At 41.2% G+C, this 24661-nt stretch overlaps 1 protein-coding gene and 1 long non-coding RNA gene across 2 annotated transcripts; both read left to right on the top strand.

Moving 5' to 3' along the window:
* The first annotated feature begins 4 nt into the window (after window positions 1-4).
* Window positions 5-21715, top strand: soul3 (heme-binding protein soul3). The gene is made up of 5 exons (XM_064928655.1): window positions 5-650; window positions 10281-10375; window positions 16876-17017; window positions 17384-17567; window positions 18130-21715. Exons 1-5 carry the CDS (start codon window positions 401-403, stop codon window positions 18299-18301), a joined length of 843 nt encoding a protein of 280 aa, XP_064784727.1. The 5' UTR covers window positions 5-400; the 3' UTR covers window positions 18302-21715.
* Window positions 10382-15968, top strand: LOC135508459 (uncharacterized). The gene is made up of 2 exons (XR_010450801.1): window positions 10382-11116; window positions 11970-15968. It is a non-coding gene; the product is annotated as an uncharacterized LOC135508459 (long non-coding RNA).
* Window positions 21716-24661: the final 2946 nt, after the last annotated feature.

Raw genomic sequence — 24661 nt, 5'->3', positions numbered from 1 at the left:
ATTGCGGTGGGAGGAGTGGCCCGGTGTCGGTCATGTCTTATAAACATCAAGTTCATTACAGTCCACGGAACGCGTCGCGCATGGACTTGCCAGGTATTTGTTTTGCAGTCTTCGACGAGTTAACAGTTATATACAGGTTTGAAATGGTTTCTGTAAATATAATATAGGTTGCACAGTTGTATAAGGAAAAGAACATGGCTTAATGCGTCGGAATAAATGTCAAGATTAGAGCAAAAATGGCCCTAAAGTTTTCCTAATTCGAATTTTTACCTTAGTCAGAATTTACCGCAACGCTCTGAACTACCACCAACAGCGGTCTTTATTTAGACAACAGTAGTCCTACTGTACACATTTGCTTTTGAGTACTTTTATATCTAGATAGCTGTTCTAATAGTGGAGAATGGAGACAGGTAATTGTCGTATGAATGGTGGTGGTGGACTTGACGGTATCGGTGGAGGCGGCGACGATTCCTCAAATGGTATGATCACGCTAGAGGACCTGGAATCTTTTTCGGAAGACCAGCTGTCAGATTCGGGCACTGGGAGTCTGGAAGAGGCGGGTGAGACGATCGAGGACGAAGAGCAACAAGACGGATTGCTGCGTTACTGGCAGGACGCCGCACGGGGACACCAAGTGGAAGTGCCTCGAGGTAAAGCATTTGGTATTAAGCGCACACACACTCACTGTACATTTCGAATTGAGAAAGTAATACGGGTTTTGAATGGGCAATTCGCTTGTGACTTTGTATAGACAGTTTAAACAAAACGGTTCACACTGGTTGTGACAACAAAGTGCAATCTTGGCTACTTTGTTTTTTATTTCTCGTTTCATCGATTGTTCTATTTTTTTGCGATTGAGATCAGATCAGCCAACCAGGTCGAACTAGAACTATTCAGGTAGTCGGGGTGCCAGACATTGTCATTCGCTCACACAAACAAAGTATACTTGTTTCACAAGTAGGCATCCAGTGACAATATTAAATCATTGTCGACCCCACTGTCGGTCAATGTTGACGGCTGTCAAAACAAACGGTTACAGTGCATTGTAGGTAATTGCTGTACACCAGCCAATAAACTGGATACGTCGTATCACACCGAGCGCAAATATTAGACACTTTCACACCAAGAGTGCAAACATGCATGTATACAGTGACTCATACGGTACTATCTTGGTTAGTCACAATGTGTACTCCAATTGATTTAACAGAATGTACTTAATTTAATGGAAATCCTAGGCTGTGAATAATGGTCTTAGTGACTGACGTGAGAATTAGGGGCTTCATGTATTTGTAGCCTCCTAAGATACATGTGCTTTCTTCTTTAACTGACTTGTCAGTGATGTCACTTTTTGTGGGTGACCTGACCAAATTCACATAGAAATGTGAGTTAGATCTGTCATTTTCATTGAAAGCCAGTCAAAGAAGCAGTAGATCTGTTCTTTGTGCACTTCTATTTGATGCTTCCTGTTAAGTTTAGTTTTTGTGTCTTTTACTTTCGGTTTTGTACACCAACTGAAAATACCAAGATTTTTGGTTATTGAAAATATTTCACAGTGGCTTAGATGGTACAATGATTGCTTGTTTTGTCACTTATGAAATTCGGGGAACTATTACAATTTTTGTAAAGGGGAAATGGCAGAGCTTTTTCTTCATATTGCACCTTTTAAAGCCCCATTTACACCTCTGTTTATTTTTCTCCCTGTGGCTAGTAACGGTAGCATGGGTACCAGTCTGTTTAGCTAACATTCCACTCAGTCAAAACAAAATGAGTAGAAAGACTGGATGATAACACCTGGGAAATCGTGACTTGTCAAAATGATTAATGAGGAAAAATCTGCACATCGGAATCAGATGTCATTCGCATCCCAATCTGTTGACCGATGCCAGTTATGTTACGTAGGGGCGCCCGGGGTGGCACAGCAATCTAAGGCACTGCATCTCAGTGCTAGAGGCGTCACTACAGACCCTGGTTCGATCCTGGGCTGTATCACAACCATTGCATAGGGCGGCGAACAATTGCCCCAGCGTCTTCCGGGTTAGGGCAGGGTTTTGCCCTAATTGTAAAATGAGAATTTCTTCTTAACTGTCTAGTTAAATAAAGTTGTCCACGAGAGATTAGAGGAAAACCAATTAAACTACAATGCAAGGGTAGTTTTGGACCCGTTTCCCATTACATGAGGAGCCTTGGTTACTATAAATGAACAGTGGTTATTTTAGAATGTAAATCTTGGTGGGGCAAAACATATAAAAAGTGGGATGAATGCCAGCAAAGTCACTACACAATACATTAATTGCTCTATAACGGTGACAAACGGTGCCCACAAACTGTTAGGGCCTACATAAAGCTGTCCCAACAGGAGTCCCAACATCTTACCACTGCTACACCTGGCTATCAGCGGAGATTTGTCTGGCAGCGAAACAGTTCAATCAGCCTCATTTACTGCCTTTATAAAAAAACATAGCTGATATGGCTGACTTGCTTAAACAAATGTGGTTTCTACTGACAATTGAGATGTACAAACTATGGCATAAGGGGCCGACAAGTGGATAAAAGGCAATCCGTAATTTTGATTAAGACATTAATGGGCGAGCCAGGACAGATGCAGTCAATATAACTTTGTTCAGCACTTTTGAAATGAACAGCGACAGAATTCAGAACATGGGCCATTCTTAGTGTTTAAAAAAACAAACACTGTACACCAAGTCAGAACTGTAGGATAAATAAAAGGGGGCATATAAGCAGACAATGAAGGCTCTTACAATATTCAATGATTACATTTTTCAAAATGAGGTTAAAGGCTACATGTGCACCACGGAGTCAGAACAGTAACATGAGGTGAAAACAGACAAGTATTAGGGTGAGGCACATAGGCTACTAACAGCTTATTACACAACATACACTTATGTACTGTAGCTAAGAAAGTAATACTATCTCCCTGGCATATTACATCATTTATGCAGCAGCATATAACACATTTTTGGACTCACCTTGTTGTGATGTGCTCACTTGAACAGGAAGGTGGTCCTGCGGTGCTTCGTGGGCAAAATTTTGTCATTAAAGAAAGAAAGGGGCTGGATTTATAATTCTGATTTGGATTTTTTTCTCAGTCTCAGCTCGTTTATTCCCAACTTCCCAGTTGCAATGCTTGCAGTTCCCAGTTGCAATGCTTGCAGTTAGCCACTGTCACCGATTCCTTCCCAACTAGTTGTGTAATGTTTATGTCCAATGGTCGATGAGCACCGATATGTTTTATCTATAATTTCTCTTCATTATTTCTCTTCATATGACAAGGATTAAAAAGGATTTGCCAGTAGATTGTCAAATTGATTCATGATGATGACTGCTAGCTAAGATTGTGCAAGTAAAATGTTGATGTGATCTGTCCAATCCAAGCTACTGTACATATAACGTGATTTGATGTCATTTTATCTGTGGCCAATGACCTTGAGCCTTCTTGGAAGGACACTACTAATAACTCTGTGGCAGGAGCCAAAGGGCTTGAATTTTCGATGTCTACCCTTACTACTTGGCCATGACGTAGTGTCACCATGAGTGACAGAACACTAAACCAATCACGGAACAACGCTCCTATTTTCTGCTGGCTTGCCCCACAAACCACTGAGCTAGGCTGAAACATCTGCATTTTGGAGCTGCCTTACACAAGAAAACAAAAGAGACCATATTTGGAGTTAATAAAGCCACGTACAAATATGGTCTCTTTTGTTTTCTTGTGTATATATATATATTTTCTACTTTGTTTGCAAACTGATATGTGACTTGCATTAATGCCAAAATAACATGCAAAACAGGCAATCCCCATCTGCCCTAAATAACTTGTTGTCACTGTAAATGAATGACTGGATTAAGGTACTTACAACTAGGGCCGGAATGATACTCGTAGGTATTGTGGCAAAATAACCAAACGTGCAGATTTCACTTCTTTAGGAAAACAGCTATAATGTTGGAAAAAACAATTATGTTGTCATCCAGAGTCACATGTAGTTATTTTCCAAGCCGTAGTTTTTTTAAAGGACAATAGGGTTTGGTCTACTTCATGTTTTTTTGCGAGCCCTACTTTAAACACTAACTGAAAGCATAAACAATTGAAATATTGAACTTACTCCCTCGTTAAAGAAAAAAAATATTGAAAGCAATGTTTCAGGCTCTGTAAATAGCTTAACTGTTTCCTACCCTACCTCTGGGGGAATATTATAACCTATACGTTCCAGAATATGGAATCGGCTGAAAAATGACATTCAAAACCCCCAGGTTAAAATAAGACACTTATGTTTACAATTTTACCATGGAGAATGTGAATATTTTGGCCTGAATTTTTAAAGCCCCTGCCTGAGGTTAACAAGAGGCAACACTGAGTGACCCGATTAACCCTAAGGCTAGAATGGAGATTGCAGCGGACTGAATGTACATACACATAGTCTGGCTGGCTGGTTGAACTGCGACCAGATTTGCACCCAGAATGCCTCTGTCTGGTGCAGGGTGGAAACGGAGGCCAGTTGTACCTGACCTAATTCTAGGGCCTCTGGAATGCAGACTGGGTGTGCATCAGGCGGCCAGCCGCAGCAGAGGACTGAAAAAGGTACACCCAGACTGTGTTGTCTATGCAGCTGTCCCCAGAGTAAAGTCTCAACCTCTGAGCCTTACTAGTACTAATGGTGGTCAAGAAACTGAACAAAAATATAAATGCAACATGTAAAGTGTTGGTCCCATGTTTCATGAGCTGAAATAAAATATCTCCAAATTTCCAAAAAGCTTATTTCTCTCAAATGTTGGCCACAAATTTGTTTACATCCCTGATAGTGAGCATTTTTCCTTTGCCAAAATAATCCATCCACCTGACAGGTGTGGCATATCAAAAAGCTGATTAAACAGCATGATCATTACACAGATGCACCTTGTGCTGGGGACAATAGGACTCTCTAAAGTGTGCAGTTTTGTCACACAACACAATGCCACAGATGTCTGAGGTTTTGAGGCAGCATGCAATTGGCGTGCTGACTGCAGGAATGTCCACCAGAGCTGTTGCCAGAGAATTTAATGTTAATTCTCAACCATAAGCCACCTCCGTTGTTTTAGAGAATTTGGCAGTACGTCCAACCAGCCTCACAACCGCAGACCACTTGTAACTGCACCAGCCCAGTAACTTGACATCCAGCATCTTCACCTGTGGGATCTTCTGAGACCAGCCACCCAGACAGCTGATTGAAAACTGCAGGTTTGCAAAACGTAAGAATTTCTGCGCAAACTGTCAGAAACCATCACCAGGAAGATCATCTGCGTGCTCGTCGTCCTCACCAGGGTCTTGACCTGACTGCAGTTCTGTGTCGTAACCAACTTCAGTGGGCAAATGCTCACCTTCGATGGCCGCTGGAAAAGTGTGCTCTTCATGGTTTCAACTGTACCTGGCAGACAGCGTATATGGCATTGTGTGGGTGAAGGGTTTGCTGTTCACAACTTTGACATCAGTGTCCCATTGTGGTGGTGGGGTTTTGGTATGGGTAGGCATAAGCTACGGACAACTAACAATTTGCATTTTATCTATGGCAATTTGAATGCACAGAGATACCGTGATGAGATCCTGAGGCCCATTGGTACAACAATCATCTGCTTCATCACCTCATGTTTCAACATGATAATGCACAGACCTATGTCACAAGGATCTGTACACAATTCCTGGAAGCTGAAAATGTCCCAACGAGTATTGCAATAGTGGTTTTGTCCCGGCCCTAGTTCTAAGCACCACAATTGATTTATTTACAGTAACCCATGTAATGGGAAATTAATGTCACCCATTGAGCAAGTTTGGCATGCTCTGGATTGAGTTCCCACCAATATTCAGCAACTTCACACAGCCATTGAAGAGGAGTGGGACAACAATTCACAGGCCACAATGAACAGTCAGATCAACTCTTTGCGATGGAGATGTGTAAGAGGCAAATGGTCACAACAGATACTGACTGGTTTCTCATCCACACCCCCTACCTGTTATTTTTGTAAGTATGTGACCAACGGATGCATGTCTGTATTCCCAGTGATGTGAAATTCATAGATTAGGGCCTAATTTATTTAAATTGACTGATTTCCTTATGAACTGTAACTCGGTGAAATATTTTTAATTGTTGCGTTTATATTTTTGTTCAGTGTAGTTACTAGGTTTTCACTGGAGTCCAGTATGTTCAGCAGGACACTAGTAAAACATATGGTTGTTATTGGACAAATCCACAGCACCTCCCTAGTTGAGTTGAAGTAGGCTAGTGTCAGAGCCACAGGGTAGAAATTAATGCTATTTTGGTTGGTGTAGGCTGCTGAACATTGAGTGACGAGGACTGATAAATGATGTTCTAGGGTATGCTGCCTAATGAGTTCTGGTTAGACTGGGTCTGGGGCTCCCGCTTGGTCCCTCTCTCTTCTCAGACTAACTAATTGCATGGAGCCATCGTTGGGGCATTCTGACGCAACGGATTAGCTATAGCTTAGCCTGCTCTGTTTGAGGGAAAGCTTGGGTAAATAAATCCGGTCCTAAAATACTGTGTGCGTTAGCCTCTTTGCTCACCCTCCCTGCCTCTCGTGGGCTGTGAAGCACGTTCAAGGTTTAGTTAATTTAGTACCATCGCCTTGTGTCCATTGTCACTACCACCCAAGTACAACACGGACTGTGGCCATTGTCACTACCGCCTTAGCGAAACACTGACTGCATTTTGATTTGCTCAACTTTATACCAACAAAGTGAAATATTATGCTTATTGACCTTTCTGATTAAAGGTTAGGCTATGTACTGTTGTAGGCTATAGCCTAGCACTAGTATGTGATCAATCCCTCTTCATACATTTCCATGGTAACAGAGTGACAATGACTCAGATTTTTCGCTTTAAAATACACTACCGGTTTTAGAATGCCTACTCATTCAAGGTTTTTTTAAAATTTTTACTATTTTCTACATTGTAGAATAATATTGAAGACATCAACACTATGAAATAACACATATGGAATCATGTAGTAACCAAAAAAAAGTGTTAAACAAATTAAAATGAGGTTCTTCAAATAGCCACCATTTGCCTTGTTGAAAGCATTGCACACTCTTGGCATTCTCTCAACCAGCTTCATGAATGCTTTCCCAACAGTTTTGAAGGAGTTCCCACATATGCTGAGCACTTGTTGGCAGCTGTACCATCACTCTGTGGTCCGACTAATCCCAAACCATCTCAATTTGTTTGTTTGAGGTCGGGGAATTGTGGAGGCCAGGTCATTTGATGCAGCACTCCATCACTCTCCTTGGTCAAATAGCCCTTATACAGCCTGAAGGTGTGTTGGGTCATTGTTCTGTTGAAAAACAAATGATAGTCCCACTAAGCCCAAACCAGATGAGATGGCATATCGCTGCAGAATGCTGTGGTAGCCATGCTGGTTAAGTGTACCTTGAATTCTAAATAAATCCCAGACCGTGCACCCCCACACCATAACACCTCCTTCTCCGTGCTTCACGGTGGGAAAGACACATGCAGAGATCATCCGTTCACCCACAACGCGTCTCACAAAGACACAGCAGTTGAAACCAAAATCTCTAATTTGGACTCCAGACCAAAGGACTCTTTTCCACCAGTCTAATGTTCATTGGTGTCCTTTTAGTAGTGGTTTCTTTACAGCAATTCGACCATGAAGGCCCGACTCACACCACCGCTCTGAAACAGTTGACGTGTGTTTGTTGCTTGAACTCTGAAGTATGTATTTGGGCTGAAATTTCTGAGGCTGGTAACTTAAATTAATGTATTCTCTGCAGCAGTGGTAACTCTGGGTCTTCCATTCCTGTGGCGGTCCTCATGAGAGCCAGTTTCATCATAGCGCTTGATCGTTTTTGCGACTGCACTTGAAGAATTTTTCAAAGTGCTTGAAATTTTCCATATTGACCGACCTTCATGTCTTAAGGTAATGATGGATTGTCGGTTGTCTTTGCTTATTTGAGCTGTTCATGCCATAATATGGACTTGGCCTTTTACCAAAAAGGGCTATATTCTGTATACCACCCCTAACTTGTCACAACACAACTAATTGGCTCAAATGCATTAATTTGTGTCATTTCTTTCCTTCTTAACTTAAGGCACACCTGTTAATTGAAATGCATTCCAGGTGACTACCTCATGAAGCTGGTTGAGAGAATACCAAGTGTGCAAAGCTGTCATCAAGGCAAAGTGGCTATTGGAACAATATAAAATATATTTTTATGGTTACTACATGTTTCCATATGTGTTATATCATACTTATGTCTTCACTATTATTCTACAATGTAAAAAATAAATGATTTTGAATGAGGTGTCCAAACTTTTGATCAAAAAACCAATGATTGCAAAGTCAAACAAACCATACAAATCTATGCACAAGGACTACTTGTAACAACTTCCAATGAAAAGTTCACAACAAACAACATTTACTTGAACCGTAACGGGAAAAAAACTAATTCTCTTATCGCAACTTTGTCTGAGTCTGTCACTCTATTGTGGAATTGTCCTAATCTGATAGTGTGAATAATCCCTATAAATCCCTATTGTGCTGCTTTCAATTAGGCTGGTTACAATTCTTACAGTAAATAATAAGCATTTTAAAATAGCCCTGATAGTAGAATATTCAGGTGTCGATGGCACCGTCAGCTCCGAGAGCCAGTACAAGGGTGCATGTAGCATACCTCAACTTCAGGCTCCATAAACAGACAAACGTCAGCCATAATAAAAATGAGCCATCTAGATGTGGATTTCCCTAGAGCCATTGTTACAGTTGTTATGTTGACATTCCGATCTGATCCCAAGAACTTAGTATGACTCAGCAATTGGACAAACAATACATCAACAAATACACAAAACAGCACTTGAATCATTTGTCTAGACATTTAGCAATGTTGCTAATCCCCAGATATCTGGTCTGCTAGTCTTCTGTTTTGCAAGAATGTTCTGACTACCCTAAAACGTGTAAATAATAATCTCAGATTTTTAGTTTTGAGTTAGTTTCTTACCCCCTCACGGGCTGTAGGTTTGATACCCTGTAGGTCATATGTCCAGCACCCCTGCCCTATATCCAGGCTAGTGAGACTGAGTCAGATAATGATGGTAGTATAGTGCAGGAGTACTGCAGTACTATTTGAGAAGGTCCGGTCGCACAAATTTCCTAGGTGGCAAAGGTCCAAATGGGGAATGTAATTTATCGGCCTAGTAACAAACCCCCACCTTGCAACCCATGTTACTGTTTTAAGTTAATTTCCTGCAATTCTATGCATTATTCTGTCTTATGTGTGTTTTATATGATACCAGGGGTTGAAACTTGACCAAGTGTAAACAAAACAAGATTTAAAAAATAAATGGTACTATGGTTTCCTATCCTTGGATTCCAGGGTATTTTTAATAACTATTATTCATACATTCAAGATGGCTCTGTTTGGTATCAGCTTGGGTAATGCCTACTGCAGCCAGAAATGGACATGTTGTGACCGACTAAATAGCAGGGCCAGAGGTGAACCGATATTTGTCCAGTTGGCATTCAATGCCAAGGTAGTATAGCCTACATTCATTAGTAATCCTGCTCAATGGGAGACGTGGACAGCTAGAGAACAAAGCCCCTTGACGACATAACGGGGAGGAAAGTCAATGGAATTTGTCATTATTAAAATTGAAGAGGTGAAGTTGTTGCTTGCTGTGTTTACAGAGAAATAGTGCAGTAGAGTAATTTCATGGCATACTGTTGGCTGTGTGTGTCTACCTTGGACAGCTTGGCATCCCTCCCCTCTACCAGAGTGACATTTATGAGCACTGACAAACTGGCACTGTGCCCTGGCTGACATGACAAAGCCTTTCTCACGCCATCGCCAGGAGAAGCTGGCTAGTCATGAGTTATTGGAGGAGCTGTAACACTATGTATAGTCTTTAGACTGAACACTATTGTCTATAGACTGCAAGAGGAAACCAAGACTTCTTGTACTTCAGTCATGCCACAGGGGTCTACATTTGCCTTGACTAGTTTGACCTCTATTAGGCAGGTTGGAAGATGATACCAGTTTTTCCTGAATCTCTATAGAGCCCATGTAAGAACATATTGTTCAGTTAGTAGGACTAAAGCATTGTCAACAAGCATACAACCCCTGACATGTTGTTGTACTTGAAGGTAGGGTCGCAGTATTCCCCAAACCTGTGAAGTTTCCAGACTACGGCGACCCTACCTGAACTTCTTGATTTAACTCAATAGAAATTAACCCATTATTTTTGTTTTTCTCACCAAAACAGACATGGCTGAGCCCATTCAGCAGATTACCAGCAACAACAACGGCCAACACGACCGGGAGCACGTGCCCTTCACCCTCATCACGCGTAAGGAAAAGGCAAGTCTATGATGGACTCATTCACCAACGAACCAATGTCTACTCTGCCGCCAAGCAACAAGACTTTGGGCGGAATACCGTATATCGGGGTATTTTGGAACACCAACGTAATGATTTTCAATATCTAGGATGTGCCAAGTAAATGCTCTGCATTTGGTTTACTAACTTGCAATATAAGGCTTCTTGGTTACAGCAGAGACGGATCAATCCTCTCCTGTATCAAGATTCCTACTGTCTAATATTTGTTTTTTTTGCGTGCAGCAAACTGAGTAACCTTTTGAGAAAGTTGTCAAACTTTGAGCTGGGTTAGACAACCTTGCAATTTGTTCGCTTGTGCTTGTTAGCATTTAGCTAGCATCTGCTATGGGAATTCCTTAGTACTTTGTTAGCATAATTGTTCATTTTTAGATTGGAACAAAATGTGTTATACCGTATAAAAACAAAATCTAGATACCACCCAACCCTTACTAAGACCCATTGTAAAATGTGTGGTCCTATTCGCTTAATTCACACACCACAACACGTCACTTCCGGCTGCACTAAAATGAGGCTAGTGGGGGAAACCGAGACCAGAAACCTAGGCAATGCAGTCAAACATGTCATACTGCTGCGTCCCTGGATGTAACTCCTACAAAGGAGGGAGTCATGCCGAATGAACTTTCCACTGTTTCCACAAAGACTCTGCGCTACAATGCCAATGGGTGGTGAAAAATAAAATTGATGTCGGGACACACTTTGAAGGTAAGATTGTTAACGTTGCTGCTTAGCTAGCTAGCCAGCTAGGTTAACACTGCCACCAGTTAGCTGAGAATGGCTAACGATGGCCAACTTAGTAGCTAGCTTTGCATCTTACCAATATAGTTAGTTCTGAAGCTTGACAACTACAGTGGATGAATATTTCCCTACACAGATAACTGATAACACTAAAGTGTGTTCAAAACACTGTGGACTCATTTTAAAATACAATATGTGGGAAAGTGATTCCAAGGGAGCAGGTTGTGCAGACTGTGTTAACCTGGACGTCCACTCCAAAGCCTGGTAGGAGGACCATCATCAGAAAAGCTGCAGGGTAGGCCTATCTAGCGTATGTTTACCCCAAAACTAGGTAGACTTCTTAATCAACCGTAATGTATTTTTCCTGTGTTGCCCGTCATGGCAAGGAGGCAGATGAGCTAAGGTAGTTGTCTATTATGACATGCATCTTTTCTGTAATTTTTCAATAGTTCATTGTTGATTTTATGTAACCTAACCTTTTATATATATATATGCGCATTGACTCACTGGATGAGGGCCCGGCTTGCCAAATCATGCTCAGGTATAGACTTGCTATCTGAACTTCATTAGTGTTTTTTTTTGTGGGTTTGAGGTATTTGATATAACCTGTCAAGTTCCCAATTACAATCTTTCACAATGAATATTCAGTTTCTGCCCCGTCTACTCTATTAACTTGCATGGCCTGTATGTAGAGTTTGTCAGAGTTTCACTAACAGAAAAGGAACTCCAAGTATTACTTTGCATGGCCTGTATTTTGGAATAGAAGCTGTAGAGCTGATAGTATTCATTTTAAAAGCATTTTTGCCTTTTCAACTTGCAGTTCTGGCGATGAGGTGGAGGCAAGCGTACCCTGACCATCTGTTACGATCAGAATCCTCTGCCTGTGGCGAAGCTGCTTGAAGAGGCACGCAAACCAGTTCCTCCTGCAACTCTTCTAGTGTGACAACAAGAAAGTCATGTTTTTTTTACACTGGATTTAGGGTCTACCGTACTCTAAAAGCAGAAACAGATTAACACACACGTAGACTTGGCTTTAGAGCTTAACACTGATCCATTAAGGTTTTCTCTTTCTGTGCTGTGTTAAACTGGGCTTCCTTAAACTGGAGTTAGCTGTTTGTTTCAATGCATCACAGTCCAGGAGGATGCGTGTCACCTGGGTGAACAACTCCCCCCCCCCCTTTTCTTCTAATGTCATTTTAGGATCCCTTTCAGTTTGGCCTCCAAGGGGAACTGTTCATGAGCTGGTGTCCCTTTGTTTCAGGAACACATTTCCATATACCGGAGTAATACTGGACTGTACTGAAATGCATGTGCAAAGGCCTAGCTCAGAAACACTAACGATACTGAACAAAAATATAAACGCAACAATTTTTTTTACTGAGTTACAGTTCATATTAATATAATCATTAGGCCCGAATCTATGAATTTCCCATGACATCTATGCAGCTGTTGGTCGCATATATAAAAAAAAAATGGGCCTCAGGATCTCGTCAAGGAATTTTTGTGCATTCAATTGTCATCGATTAAAATGCATTTGTGTTTGTTGTCTGGAGCTTATGCTTTCCCATACCTTAACCCTTGCCCACACGATGCCATACACGTGGTCTGCCGTTGTGAAGCCGGTTGGACACGCTGGCAAATTCTCTAAAACGACGTTGGAGGTGGCTTATGGTGGAGAAATTTAACATTAAATTATCTGGCAACAGCTCTGGTGGATATTCCTGCAGTCAGCATGCCAATTGCACGCTCACTCAACATCTATGGCATTATGTTGTGACGAAACTGCACATTTTTTTAGAGTGGCCTTTTATTCTCTACAGCACAAGATGCACCTGTGTAAAGATCATGCTGTTTTGCTTGTTAGCAACCTGTATACAGGGTCAAAATCGGACAAGGACATCACTAGACAGTCCGGGATTCTTCCTCTTCTGGAGGGAGATAATGGCCAATAAACACTTCCTTATTAAGGACCTTCTGTCGAGTATTAAGGCGTCTTTGTTAATCCCACCATTTTTTTAGGCCCAAACTGGGCATTTTAGCCAAGGTGATAATCTAGCCCTGGATCAGGACTCCCGATTCATTACATTGGACGAAGGCGTCTTCTGTACAGGGGAGTTTTGTTAAGAGCCCCGACGCTCAGTCTCAACATTAACATGCATCACTTGCAGGATGGTTTTGGATGCATAAGGACCTTATCTAACTTATCAGCGACAGATCGGTTTAAAAAAAAACAAAAGGTCACATTGATACACCTCTTTTTATAGAGTTCCCACACAGCCATATCTCCATGTTACAATGTGTGTTTACGGAAGACAGAGGGACCACCTGTGCAAATGAGCTATCTAGCATGCTCCGAACACTTATGTAACTGAAGAAGGCCGGCAGAAAGGCGTTACTGTCTGCTGAAACTGATCACGTCAGTTAAAACAAACAGTGTCATATTTATTTAGCATTCATGAAAGTAGAGGGCATTGTTTCTAGAACCGTATCACCATTTGGAATCAATTTATCTTTAGATGGAGTGTTTGTCTGTTTTGGCTCCCAGAGCCAGTCTACCTCTGAAGATCCTTTTGGTCCTTAATAAATCTTCTGAAGGATCGGCGTTCCATCAACAGGACAGTTGTAAATTATGCACAAATTTCGGTACACGTAAGTCTTATATCGGCTGAAAGCTTAAATTATTGTTAATATAACTGCACTGCCCAATTTACAGTAGCTATTACTGTGAAAAAATGCCATGCTATTGTTTGAGAGCTCCTATCAAAACACATTAATGCGATTGGTTTGATAAATTCACCTCTGAAGGGGAAATTTGTACTTCATTCTGAAATCTTGCTCTGATTTATCATCTAAAGGGTCCCAGAGATAACCTGAAGGTCCATATAGCATGCATGTTTGATTTTGTATTTCCAGTCGTTCAATTTGCAAAGAAAATAATAAATCTCACCCTAAACGTTGTTTCAATGAGTCTAATCACGTTATCTATTCCTCAGAGATCCTAGAATGTAACAAGACTTCACTATTTAATTAATATTTGGTCAGAGAGCGACGCCTTCATGGCACGCCGATGACGCGGGCGGCCATTACTTGAACGACTGTATCCTCGTCAAACAAAGCTAGTTAGATAGCCAATGAGCTGGGCTTTATGGGAGTGTCCGGAAAACATGTATGTCGTAAAATGTAGCTACTAACCTTGTAGGACAGCATTCCTTTTCATGTTGGACGAAAATTCGAAGGATATTCAGAGTTATGAAAACCGGTTGTTTTGCAAATGTTGAACTTATATGGTTACTAATACTTGAGAAAGCTAAATCAAAGTCCAAGTATACAGATTGACGATATTCTTGCAGAAAAATGGAATATGAATGCGACTGTCTCCTTCACGATTTGCCCAAATGTACCTGGGGACTTCACACAAAGTCTTGTTGTTCACTCATAAGTCAAGTTAGTCATCTGAAATTTTGCACATACCCTGTCATCGGAATTACAACCAGTCTTTTGGCTAGAATTATGACCCTTCTCTTGCATTACAAAGATGGTGGTAGAAAAATACAGTTTTTTTTTCCTTTGTATTTTCTTCTACCAGATCTATTGTTATATTCTCCTACATTCAATTCACATTTCCACAAACTTCAAAGTGTTTCCTTTCAAATGGTATCAATAATATGCATATCCTTGCTTCAGGGCCTGAGCTACAGGCAGTTAGATTTGGGTATGTCATTTAGGTTGAAAAAAGGAGGCTATCCCTAAGGAGTATTGTAATGATAGGCTCCTTGAGAGTACATTTTGGGCTAGGGAAAATCTACAAAATGTACATTTTATAAATGTTTACATAAAAGAATGTACTTTTGTTTAGTTGTATAACCTATTCATTAACCCATACAAAAAAATCAAATGTTTGTACTCTTATAAACTATGATAAATTAATCCTGCGTAGCTGTTCTTTTTACTTGCTTAGAGCTAGTATGAAATGCTGGAAAAAGAAAAATCGCCCAACTCGCGTTTCATCTTTCCCCACTTGTCTGCATTTAAAGTTTCTCTCCAGCTGATAGTTGTTGCACATCAAAGTCACACAATTTGGTTGCTATGATACCCATTTGATAGTGGTAATTGCGATTTATGTTTCAAGGAGAAAGCACCATCTGCATTTGAAGTGAGGTATGGACAACCCTAATAGCTGTTCTGATCTGGCCATTTAAAAAAGAAAAAAAAAGACACGAGAAGGAGTATGATAATGATGCTTTCCCCCACCGCCTATACATAAAGGTTGATGGTAATGAAGGGGATGACTAAAATGGCAACTTAATTTTGTCATCTGAGAACTGATTACGTTCTGTATTTTCCCCAAGGACTGAATACCACTTCTGTGGTTTAAAATCCTGGTCGCAGCACCCACGCATTTCTACTGTCAATGACAGCTGTTTCTGTTGAGACCTGACACCAAGGCTGACTAGTTGTGTTTACAATATGATGAAAGCTGATATGACTGGGATTGCAATTTTATTTTGGATGGGGAAGAGGCAATCCCCTCAGCCAACTCAATAAGCCTCCTAGTCACTTGGTGAAAGTATTCTTTTTTTTTAATTGTCTGATTGGCTTTCCTCAAGTTAGGGTTTGGCTGGAGTGTTAAACAAAGGAGAGATGTGTTATCTTTTAATGTCTGTGTCAATCAACAAATCCCATACTAGGAGCATGATCTCCATGCTGGCTCCTCACGGTACATCTGTTGGTATACATAGTTACCAAATCTTGTCAGTGGCCACTTTTCTATCCAGTTTTCATGTGAGTAAAGTCATACTGTAAAAATTTAAAAAAAAAATCACGACAGCTGTGATGGAAACAGGAAGTTTCAGTACAATTGCATATATGCCGACATATTTGTTCATTCGACATGGTGGGATATTTTTGTCTGTAAAATGTATTATGCGAGAAATGGCGTCGGAAACGCAAATACTGAACGTAACATGTTGAAAGTAAACTTGTGAGTCACGCGATGATATGGTGTGTGTGTGGTCCTCCCACTACGACTCGGGGAAGCATGCAGTTTATTAGGCTACAGATTAAATAAATGATGATGAACTTCACAGGGTGGTGACATGATGATCGATGCTTGTCTGCTGTTTTGACAAATGTAAGATCAATCACATTTTATTTATAAAACACTTTTTACGTCAGCCGATGTCACAGTGCTATACAGAAACCCAGCCTACAACCCCAAAATGGCAAGCATTGCAGAAACATGGTGGCTAGGAAAAACTCCCTAGAAAGACTGGGAACTAGGGAGGAACCAGGCTGAGGGGTGGCCAGTCCTCTTCTCGCTGTGCCGGGTTGAGAACAGTACATGGCCAAGATGTTCATAGGTGACCAGCAGGGTCAAATAATAATCACAGTGGTTGTAGAGAGACCCATCAGTAGAGTTGAAAATGTGATTGGAAACCCATTTAACAGTACATTTTAAAAAAATGTTTTTTTATGTTTACTGTCATCATGCACAGCCTTTTATCTGCAAAAAAAAAATAATGTTTGATGGAAACATCCCTGGGGGGAAATGCTCATTTTATGTAGATTTTACAATATTTGCATGAAATTCTGTCGCTAATTGAATGGAAATCTAGCTACTGACGACTGAATCTATTAACAAGCTGAAACAAAGTGGTTGCTGATACACTGCATTAGGCGTTATTAAATGCTTAGGTAGTGACCCAGTGCTGTTTGTGTGTACACAGTGTGGAGACATGCTCTATGAGAAGAGACACTATGAGAAGGCCCACTGGGCGTGTATCACGGTTCATGAGGACACCTACGAGCAGAGCATCTGTTACGGCTTCATGAAGCTCATGAGATACATCTGCCAGCAGAACTCCTCAGGTGAGCCCAAAGCAGCCTTCATAGGAGTCATTGGGCCTATATTCTTCTAACATAACATAAACAAGGATAATGTAACAGTATAACTTTAGACAGTCCCCTCGCCCATACCCTGGCATGAACCAGGGACCCTCTGCACACCTCAACAACAGTCACCCACGAATCATTGTTACCCATCGCTCCACATAACCCGCGGCCCTTGCAGAGCAAGGGGAACCACTACTTCAAGGTTTCAGAGCAAGTGACGTCACCGATTGAAATGCTATTTAGCGCGCACCACCGCTAACTAAGCTAGCGTTTTACATCCGTTACATTTAGCCAAGTCTAGTTCAGACTCCTGACTCTTGGTTGTCCATGTCCTGTCCTTAGGTAGCTATCTGGGTATGACCATCCCTATCCTGACTGTGATCCGTACGGACGAGAACCACTCTGTCTTGTCCAGGGACGTCACAGTGGCCTACTACCTGCCCACAGAATACCAAGTCCAGCCACCCCTGCCTTCTGACACTGAAATAAGCATTGAGGAATGGCCTGCCACCATTGTATACACAAGGTAGGAGTTTGGAATTATTTTTGCTCTGCTTGGTCAATTTTATGGCTATACAATATGAAAGTAGATGAATTATAAACTTTTAAAATTGTAATCATTACTGGAACCACTGTCAGTTTGAGGCATAAACAAGCTCAATTTCTAGCAAAACGAGTGAATTTCACTTATTTCTGTCGGCCTACAGTTAGTCAAGAAGTTAGCTTGCTGGTTTTCGGGAACCCACAACCAAATTTCATGTACCTAACTAGCTAGCTACTCGATTGGATACAAACATTAAGTTAATGACATTATTTCAGTCGGTTAGCCACCAATACTTTTATGCTAGCCACCATGTTGATGCATCCTTCTTCCAAAAATGACAGTGGCTACAGTTTTGTTTTAAGTTAGCATATTGTTTTGGACAATCTCAGAGAGTCTATTCAAAAGCCTAGTGAATTTACATAGCAGAATGAGAGTAAGGAAGTTATAATGACTCCAGTGTTAGACCTGCACCTGCAAACGCACAACTCCCTTACTTAACTCAAATCTCATTCGATTCCTATGTGCCCTATGTTCTAACCTCCAGGTCCTTCACTGGCGCCACAAACGAGGTGACCATCATTAATGAGATCAGCGCCATGGCGGAAATGCTGGACTCCCCCGCCATGCATGTGAATGACTCGTTCATCGTGGCCGGCTACACCAACCCTGCGGTGGCGAACCGACAGAATGAGATTTGGTTCCTGGAGCGGCCTTGAGGGTCAGACTAACCTTGGCCCATCCTCCTAAACCTGACCCACCCAACACCCCAGTCCTTATCCCATCCTACTGATTCACTCCTTCCTGTTCTAGAGAGAAGAGACTTATGGGCATGGCTGAAAAGGGCCCTTATTACTAGTCCTGTGCGAGGCTGCATCCTTTGGGTCCATGAACACCTTTACGATAGGGCATCTAGTCTAGATATTTTACTCTGCTGTTTTCCTCACATAGTTGGGGCTTGACATTCACTTATTTTAGTCACTTGTCATTCGGACAAGTAGGACAGATTTTTCTTTTAACTTGTCCAAAAAAAATAAATGGCCCACAACACAATTTTTTACATCCTTGTATGATGCAAGGAACCACTTTACAAAATAAAATGGAGAATCAGACAAAAATGTCAGAAACCATCTATCTATTGGCTTCTTTGCCTGTCTCAAAATACAACACTGCCCCTTTTAAGGCTCTCCTGGAGGATAGTTGGCCACCCTTAGCCTATGAAATATTGCAACGTTACAACTACAACCAAATACTTTGTCTTCATAAAATAATTCCCTTTGCCTATAAGGTAGACTACGTCAAAGCAAGGTAACTAACACATATGGGATATTTTTTGACCGCGTGTGAGTTATTTGTCAATGAGGCTATTCTAATAATATTTTGAACGTTGTCAGAATGACATGGCCAATGTTTAATAGAGGGGGGAATCCCAGCTCACCAACTGTCAGATGTATTTCTCAACTCACAATGTTGAGCGCTTGATAGGTTTTACAACAGGGTTATGTAACATTGCTTTACTAATGCACCCGTTCATCAATGTTGCACTGGAGTGCTGGTGCCATGACATTAATGCATGCTGAATAGTTAGTTACAGAGAACTAGCCAGGCTAAACAAGATGTTTTGAATTGGCTATGTAGTTTTAGTCTGTCTGTCATTATTAAAGGTTACCTCGCTGCTATAATGTCTGTCTGTCCATGGGCCTGCTCACCCACGCAGGTGATTCACACACCATGACTTTTCCAGGATTTTAATGACCGTACCCTGTTTGCTGACCAAAATGAGCTATTACTGGGTAAAAAATAAACTAGCAAGGAATATCAAATGTGCACACGCTCGTGCCTGTCAATGCAATAGAATTCTACTCCGATGCGATCAGTGTGCAAAACATCGCATACGGGAGACACTTGTTTGATAGTGATTTTTTTTTTTTTACTTGTCACGGACAAGCATTAATGTTGAGCCCTGATAGTCTTGACGACCTCCGAAGGGTGAGGAGTCATGTGACGTTTACTTGATGTTTTGTGAGAAGTGGATGGATATTAGAGCCATGCCTTTAGAGAGTTGGGCCAACTGTTGGGTTTCTAATTCTAGATATTCAGTGACATAGCGTTGTTTAAATAGTCCCCATGTCATTTGAATGGGGACAGCTAACATGGCTGCCATAGAATGTTGAATATTGTTCTAAATTCTAGACAGTGACATGGTGTTTAAATATTCCCCATGTCATGTGAATGGGGACAGCGAACATGGCTGCCATAGAATGTTGTAGTGTCATGGAAATGCATCAATGCAGAAACCTCAATGACCCATCTCTCTAAATACATGGTTCTGATGGATCCTAATTATTGCGCCAGTCACACTGTAAACCTTGGAGAACTGCAATACTTACCAGGTTATTAACAATCCTGAACGATGACTGCTATTCCAGTCTGCTTTAGTGGGGGATAAGTGCAGTCTTCACCATGGTAACTACCACCGCTTAGACAATTTAATGCGATAGGAGGGTGGATTTATTCGTTATGAAGTGTGTCATTCTCTTTCTGTCAATGAAAAACACTGAACATGACACAGACAAACACCGGATAAATTAAACAGCCAACAGTCTGAATGTATAAGCATGGTGAGACAGAGAAAATACGTATTACTACAAACCAAAATCACTTACCTTTTGTTGTATGACAATCGAGCAGCTATCTGCAGCGTACTACACTTTTCTATGCTCTGAGAGTCAATGCATTCCTCATTCTTAAAGTTATGATGTTCACAAACGACCTAATTCTGTCTCTTTACCTAATGTTCCAATCCAGACATTGTTTTGTGTCGGTGTGTGTGTGTACTATTCGCAAGTTACCTGACACTGCTGACGAGAAACAAGTAACATTGAAAACAGAGTAAAAGCATGGAGCAGTGTGATGGAGCTGCCTATCATATACAGGGTTATATTTGTTTATCTGAGTAAGAAAAGTGATTTATTAGTCCACAGCATTAGGGTTCTATACCCCATTTTAGCAAAAATCCATTAAAGCTCAAAATAAGAGGCATTTATCTTCCAAATATTTTGTAATGAAACCAATTACTAAGAGGATGAATTTAGCATAAGAAAAGTGATGTGTATCATATCTATTTTGTTGACTCAACAATACATAGAGCTTGAACTTTCCTATCAGTTGTTTTTAAAGGAGAATAGGCCATTATTGCTCAACACCGGGCTGTATATTGAAGTAGCTGTGACAACACCAGTCACACAGTATGTCAGGTAACTGTACTTTGCCAAATAATCACTGTGTCAAGTCTTGTTCAGGAGATCATCTTTCTCATTAATGACCAGTCATAACCATTATTTGACCATGTACCGCATTCAGCAGCATATAAACAAACAGCATCTCAATCACTTAAATCGCCAAGTCCAGTCTGAAAGTAGTTCACAGAAACTGTCGTCCCCATGACTTCATGGTCAGTGTAGTGATAACGCGCGCCTTTTAACCGAGTTGTTTCAGTGGTGGTTAGTCTTAACTGTTTGGCCTCTGCAGCTTTTTACACTTTAGGTTAGTTGTTTTCCTGCCCGTAATCAGAGCTGATGTAGAATGTAACGTTGAAGTTCTAAATGTGATGTCGACACCACGTAGGATGTACCGTTGAAGTTCTAAATGTGATGTAGACACCACGTAGGATGTAACGCTAGTTCTAAATGTGATGTAGACACCACGTAGGATGTAATGTTGAAGTTCTAAATGTGATGTCGACACCACGTAGGATGTAACGTTAGTTCTAAATGTGATGTCGACACCACGTAGGATGTAACGTTAGTTCTAAATGTGATGTCGACACCACGTAGGATGTAACGTTGAAGTTCTAAATGTGATGTAGACACCACGTAGGATGTAACGTAGACACCACGTAGGATGTAACGTTAGTTCTAAATGTGATGTCGACACCACGTAGGATGTAACGCTAGTTCTAAATGTGATGTAGACACCACGTAGGATGTAACGCTAGTTCTAAATGTGATGTAGACACCACGTAGGATGTAATGTTGAAGTTCTAAATGTGATGTCGACACCACGTAGGATGTAACGTTAGTTCTAAATGTGATGTCGACACCACGTAGGATGTAACGTTGAAGTTCTAAATGTGATGTGACACCACGTGGATGTAACGAGACACCACGTAGGATGTAACGTTAGTTCTAAATGTGATGTCGACACCACGTAGGATGTAACGCTAGTTCTAAATGTGATGTAGACACCACGTAGGATGTAACGCTAGTTCTAAATGTGATGTAGACACCACGTAGGATGTAACGCTAGTTCTAAATGTGATGTAGACACCACGTAGGATGTAACGTTGAAGTTCTAAATGTGATGTCGACACCACGTAGGATGTAACGTTGAAGTTCTAAATGTGATGTCGACACCACGTAGGATGTAACGTTAGTTCTAAATGTGATGTCGACACCACGTAGGATGTAACGTTGAAGTTCTAAATGTGATGTCGACACCACGTAGGATGTAACGTTAGTTCTAAATGTGATGTCGACACCACGTAGGATGTAACGTTAGTTCTAAATGTGATGTCGACACCACGTAGGATGTAACGTTGAAGTTCTAAATGTGATGTCGACACCACGTAGGATGTAACGTTAGTTCTAAATGTGATGTTGACACCACGTAGGATGTAACGTTAAAGTTCTAAATGTGCACGGAATTGGAGAATGCTGAATGATTTGAACTGGGTGTCCGCCATGACTCCAACATGTCTAACTAACAGACTGGTCCTTTGGGAACAATTGGAGCAAAGGCAGTTTGGGGGATTTTTGCAAACATTTTTTTTCGGTGTTTATCGTAAAAGTGTGCTGTACAGAAAAACATTTGAAATGCAATGACGAAAGCTACTATGGATTTCTTGATTGTTTTTGTTAATGTTTTTGTTTCCTTTAAGAAATAAAAATGATATTAAATCTGTGGGCCTTCGTGTGATTCTAGCAAGGATGGTGGGGATAGATATTTCCCTATGAAATATACAATCCTAATAATAACCTAGACTACCATTTTTATACAAAAAAAAAGTTTCATTAGTCAAGTCCAAACATACGAAAACAGATCAGCATCTGTAAAGTCTGGCTCTGAACCGATATAATGCCAGTGAGCACAGAAATGGCACCAGACTAGAAATGAGGCTATTGAAACCTGAATGTTTAGAGGCTAGGCTAGGCTAGGTTACTAGACCCCAGCTCAGTGCTGTGCCTGAGGGAGCAGGTATCACCAGAGGGACCATCCTGACACGTACTGAAAAATGACCCGATTCACACCCACATCAAGTGTGTACATTTCTATCATGAGATCAAAATGCATAGTCTACAAAAGAGGGCAAGGGGCACACCCTTTTTTTTTTCTTGGGAACAAATATTCTTCCCCCATGACAAGGGAACAATTGGGGGCTCAACTACAATCAGTTACACAAACCCTAACAAAAGGGAACCATGCACCATTTATCACCATACCATATCAGGTGGTCACATGGATATTATGCAATGCCCAGGGAGAGGCAAACCTATGTAGGTTACACCAGTTGCCCTCAACATTGAGTAAGACCATGAAGGAGATGCTTGCTGAGGCAAACCAATGCTGTGGCCATGGCATCTTGTCTAGACCATCATCCAAGAGACTTCCTTATAGGGAAACTAAGCCGGCCACGCTCAAATAGATCTTGCATCTATTTGAGAAGCTAGACTCAAAATCAAATTTATATAGCCCTTCTTACATCAGCTGATATATCAAAGTGCTGTACAGAAACACAGCCTAAAACCCCAAACAGCAAGCAATGCAGATGCAGAAGCACGCGCTGCAAGTCCCGCTTATCCTATCTCATTGTTTTTCACGAGCATACAAACCCAGGAGAGATTCATCAAAGATAACTAAAAACTAACTAGGTTTCCCCTTTTATCGCTGGAGTAGAGAAACACACAATTCTGTATGACTCCGGGTCCACATTCTGCAAAGCACCAGGAAAAATATATAAGACCATAGCAGTGAAGGCTGATGGGAGGAGCTACATGAGGACGGGCTCATTGTTTTTTTATTTTACCTTTATTTAACCAGGCAAGTCAGTTAAGAACAAATTCTTATTTTCAATGACGGCCTGGGAACAGTGGGTTAACTGCCTGTTCATTGGCAGAACGACAGATTTGTACCTTGTCAGCTTGGGGGTTTGAACTTGCAACCTTCCGGTTACTAGTCCAACGCTCTAACCACTAGGCTACACTGCCGCCATTCCAGCCATTGTAATGGCTGGAATGGAATAAATAGAACGGTATCAAACACAAACATATGGAAACAACATGTTTGACTCCGTTCCATCTATTCCATTTCAGCCATTACAATGAGCCTGTTGTATAGTACCTCCCTCCTGCCTCCACTGGAACATAGGCGTGTCGGGTTAAACAACAACCCAACGTTCATCTCCCGAGTCAAACTTAGCGAGCTAAATGTCCATTGAATGTTTTGTGTGTTTCGACCCTTCCCGAAATGAATATAATTGATTCATAGTTGGTTTTAGTATTTCAACCTGCGTGTCATGATCACATCTGGTGTAGATGGACAAAAATCAACATGCGCATGATGTCCCATACAACTGCGTGGCCGGTTTGGTCAGGGTGTTAAGAAATGCAGCACTTCAGACTAGAGTTGGTGCACTAACTAGGACCTGTTGTTCAGCAGCACCACAAGGGTCCAGTCTCCTCCTGGCTGAGAATTAATTTCTCCGATTCCCCTAGCAACCAGTCACTTCAGCTCCAGTGGCTTGATGGCTGTTGACAGTGGTTGAGTAGTAGTTAACCTATAACATCTTCTCCATTTTAGTTTAAGGTTTTACTCAAAATTCCCCCCCCCCCTTTTTGTTTTTACAGAAAAACAACCAAATTGGACATTCTAAGTCCACAATGCTTAAACCACATCGGGAGACCACTTTTGAGGTCTGGGTAAAATCAAACATTGTAATATTTGGTTGTAGATACCCTTTAATTAAACTGTGCACCAGCCAAACACTTGTTTGGTTAGTGGTGTTTCTGTAGCAAACGTGA

The sequence above is a fragment of the Oncorhynchus masou genome, chromosome 21 (genome assembly GCF_036934945.1).
Source record: "Oncorhynchus masou masou isolate Uvic2021 chromosome 21, UVic_Omas_1.1, whole genome shotgun sequence".
Classification (NCBI taxonomy): domain Eukaryota; kingdom Metazoa; phylum Chordata; class Actinopteri; order Salmoniformes; family Salmonidae; genus Oncorhynchus; species Oncorhynchus masou.
This window is presented reverse-complemented; position numbering and strand designations above follow the sequence as displayed.